This window comes from Nicotiana tabacum, chromosome 21 (genome assembly GCF_000715075.1).
Source record: "Nicotiana tabacum cultivar K326 chromosome 21, ASM71507v2, whole genome shotgun sequence".
Lineage (NCBI taxonomy): Eukaryota > Viridiplantae > Streptophyta > Magnoliopsida > Solanales > Solanaceae > Nicotiana > Nicotiana tabacum.
The window spans coordinates 68,431,791-68,435,915 of record NC_134100.1 but is presented as its reverse complement, the minus strand read 5'-3'; the positions used below and the strand labels follow the sequence as shown (position 1 = coordinate 68,435,915).

The 4,125-nt window shown below is 33.5% G+C and overlaps 1 protein-coding gene across 1 annotated transcript; it reads right to left on the bottom strand.

The window, feature by feature from the left end:
• Window positions 1-1,159: 1,159 nt before the first annotated feature.
• Window positions 1,160-2,534, bottom strand: LOC107828005 (CASP-like protein 2D1). Its single transcript, XM_016655255.2, has 3 exons — window positions 2,047-2,534; window positions 1,854-1,965; window positions 1,160-1,683 (listed from the first exon to the last, which is right to left on the bottom strand). Exons 1-3 carry the CDS (start codon window positions 2,208-2,210, stop codon window positions 1,411-1,413), a joined length of 549 nt encoding a protein of 182 aa, XP_016510741.1. The 5' UTR covers window positions 2,211-2,534; the 3' UTR covers window positions 1,160-1,410.
• Window positions 2,535-4,125: the final 1,591 nt, after the last annotated feature.

Here is a 4,125-nt window from a genome sequence, read left to right as displayed (position 1 = left end):
TGAACTCATTTGACTGGGCACGAAGTTTAAGAAAAGAGAGAAGACTTTTGAACTTGTGGTGTAAAATGAGGCACATATATTTTGTGTGGCTACAAATCACTGCATAAAGGTAAATTATTTTTAAATAGAGAAATGGATCATTCTTTTTTGTACGGATTAAAAAAAAAATCTGTTCACATAAATTGAAGCGGAAAGAGTAATTTTTTAGGCGAACATCATCGGTACCGGACGAAGGAATGTTAAGCTGTTGTATAGGGACCCATGTCACCAAGCATAAGAATTAACACTGAATTTGTGTTGGCACGGAGTGGTGACATCATAAAATCGCAGTTAAAAGAGGAAGAAAATTAGTAAATGATCAGTAAATAGCTTTGGCTGAGTGGTGAACAGTAAATGAAGGCGCTGCTTCGTGCTTACACATTGTTGGAAGATAATTCCTAGAACGAGTCCTGTTTGACGAATCTGATGCGTTGCCAATTAGCTACACAACCTCAGTAATGTTCTATCTAATGCACTGATAGGATAGCATGATAATTCACCTTTTATTTTTAATCTTTTAAATAATTATTTCGTTGAGTATTTTAAGTTTTTAACACAGCTTAACACCATTAGTTATATGGATAAAAATTGTACATTTTAACTGATTAAAGGTCAAATATGATCGATTAAATAATACAGATACAATTGGAATAATTTCCACAAAATATTGAAATCACTGTTTCTGCAACTTTAAAGTATGAGAATTTGATTTATTATTTTCCACAGTTTATGGTCGATTTTTTCCAACTGGCTCCTTCATTTTAAAACGCATTTGGAATGTTAACTCAGAGTAAGGACTAAATTTGTAAAAACTCTAATTTTAGTAAGTGGAATTTCATATTCAAATAATTCCGCTTCACTTTAGTTTTCCTTTTTACTTGTGTGTTACTAGAAGGCGAAAAGTTATGTTTTGGGTATAATCTATTAGTCTTGAAAATACAATTAGTAATATCATAGACAGAGATGTCTAATCATCGGCCGAAAAGTGGCTTTCTCCTCTTGTAGTTTCATTCCTTGTGACTGCTCATCAATTTGTTTTTCCCCTTTTTTTGTGCCACAAATTATCAGGTGGTATGTTATATTGGATTATGCTAACAAGCAACCATGTAAAACAGAGATCTAAAGAAAACACTTTTATTCATCAAACACTATATTAACACAAAGGACAATGTTTGTCCACTCACAAATGGTAACAATATAGGGTTGACACAAATATTGGATTATGTTATATCGTTTGCCCACTCACAAATGGTAACAACAATATCAGATAATGTCATCTGAAATGGACTGATCAAGGGTTGATCCATGTATGTGAAATTTTTGTTACTAAAACTATTAACACTAGTTGACTGTAGAAACAGGCAAATGAGTTCATTTATGCATTTCCTTTTCTTCTTCATTCTCTTTAATAGGAACATAAGGAGGCTGAAATCTGCTAAAGACCCTGTAAGCTGAAATCACAGCTAATACAAGGAAACAACAAAGTGTGATGGCATGGATAACCAAAACCAGCTTCAGTCTACTGCAGAATTTTCCATAAGAACTGCAGGCTTCACTCCATGTCACCTTCTGGTCACCATTATAGGCTAAGTAAAGAATTTCCCCAATTGCAGCCAATGATGTAACCATTAAGTATGCTACAATCTGTGCAAAACCAAATGGGAGAACATTATATTAGAGTAAATATGACAACCCCATCTTATTTTATCTATTTTGACCAAGTAAACTTTGACACACCATATCTTCAGGAAAAAAGAAAGTACAGTATTTAAATCAAGAACCAAACTGTAGAAAAAGAGGGAAGAAGTGAAAACCTGGTCAGAAAGAAAGAAGAAGCATGCTTTAGTGACTAAACTCCTGACCCACAAAGATATAGCAGTAAGAAGAGCATATCCACCTGATGCAGCACTAATGACAACCATGTACCTGTTCAAAATTAATTATATTGTTACTTCAACATGCATCAAAAAGGGGAAAAAACATGAAGATACAAATCAATTTTCTCACTTGAGTCCCGTGAGATTGCTGAATTCAATTCTCCCATAACTGCTATTATCCTGTTGGTTGGAGACAGACAGCCATATGGAGGCCACACTTAAGGGAATCACAAACAACCTCAGTAAACAGTCTACGACTTTAAGATTTGATGCATCTTCTCCAAGAAACCCCATCTCTTGCAGTCAAAATAGCAGTGAAATTACAATGTTCATCCCCTACATATATATGTATGGTGAGATGGGGTATGTGTATATGTTATTCTGTTTATTTTTTAATCTCTTTACTTGAAAAAAGAGAAATGAAATGATGGAGAAGAAGCCAGGTAGTTTATCGAGTTTCTCTATAGTGGGAAAAAAGAGAAGAAGTGGGGTGGCTGAGAAGAGAAATCATGGCAAGGGGTGAGTGAGTTGGGTTGGTGATATCTCTCTAATCCTACCAAACAAAAGGCACAATTAAATCCACACGGCTCTTTGGCTTTCTTTTCTGCGTGTAACCACAAATATAGTGGGAAAAAATACCAACCCAGAAAAAAGAAAAGAACCACAAACATAATTTACCAAAAAAGAAAAAAGAAAAAAAAAAACACAAACATAGGCAATGACAAATTTGACTTTTGTCCACATTGTATAGACGCGTGCCTACTTTTATTCCTAAAGAATTCTCAAACACTTGTCCCGACATTTGGGATAATAAGTTGTAACCGTGGGGAGGGGTGAGTTATATTGTTTGCTTTCGGCTTCAGACCCGTGAAAGATGACTTATACGTGTTGTTGGATTTTGTGACTAAGGCTAGTTTGTCTTAGATGGAAATTTGCATATGAATTATTCAGATATTAATTTATTAAATGTAATCTTTTCTTTTACGATTATTTATTTCGCTGAATAGGTCTGATTCATTTATATAGAGGTTTAAAATCACTAAGATAATAAATCTCTCTATTGGATTCTATCTACTACTATTACTAATCAGTAATAACACATAATAGTAGAATTTTGGTAAGCGATATTAATATTTATAGAAGAGAACAAATATATAAATTATTATAATGACAAGTAGTATTATTTTTTATATTTATTACTCAATATTACCATTTACTTATTACTGTATATACATATATACTAAAAAACAAATCGACAAAAGACCATCTTTCACCACATGTCCACCACTATCAATCACCTTCATCACCAACTATTACCACAACGACTATTCCCAAACATCTCCACCACCAATTATCACTTCTAGTGCAAGCCACCAGTTATATCCACCACCGGCTACTATTATCAACCTCCCTCACTTTTTGCTACCAATACATAACATAATCGGCCACTATTATCAACTACCTTCACTCCTTGCTACCAATGCATAACATAATCAGCCACCACTGTACAACCATCGTTCGACAACTACTCCATCAATCACAACCATCACCAACCATAACCTTCACTAACTTTTTTTGAATGCTCGTCAAACACTATTTTTTACAAAACTTTCTCTGATATTTTATGAATATATTGTTTGATTTTTTATTTATTGTCTTCAACATTTAAATAAGTATATGCATTTATTTTGAAAATAGTAACAGAGTATACTTCTATTTATCATTACATCCATGCATCGATAAAAATATGTTTCATCATTCAATTACTCATAAGTCATACCTCAATTTGAAATTTATCTAGGTCCTTGCTATGCTTAAAGATAGCTTTTATTACATCATTATGTGCGTAATCATTCTGTCACATATATGTATTGCAAAAGCAGATTCTTTAATTTCCAGTCTACGTGGCAGTAATATTACACAAGCAAACAACAAAAGGGGGGAAAGTACAAGGATACCACGTGATTGAACCCTGCTACACTTGCTGTTCCCCTTCTCCTATACTTTAATGGCCGTATTCTTGACAACTTATAGTAGTATAAAGAATCAGATAATGCAAGAAAGGTCAAAGTACAAGTCCCTTGTGTGCATATTGTATTAGTATAATTTCGTTATAAGGAAAATGAAAGAAATATTCCTTTGCAGGTCATGTATTTCAGAAATAATATTGTTGTGACAACTTCAATCTCATGAATGAGGATGACATGAA

Bases quoted from the DNA above. Each gene is read 5' to 3' on its own strand.
- LOC107828005 (XM_016655255.2), bottom strand. From the start codon at position 2,210: ATGGGGTTTCTTGGAGAAGATGCATCAAATCTTAAAGTCGTAGACTGT. The intron at 1,966-2,046 runs GTGAGAAAATTG...AATTTTGAACAG, and splicing joins AGCAATCTCACGGGACTCAA to GTACATGGTTGTCATTAGTG. The intron at 1,684-1,853 runs GTTTTCACTTCT...GGTTTTGCACAG, and splicing joins TCTTCTTTCTTTCTGACCAG to ATTGTAGCATACTTAATGGT.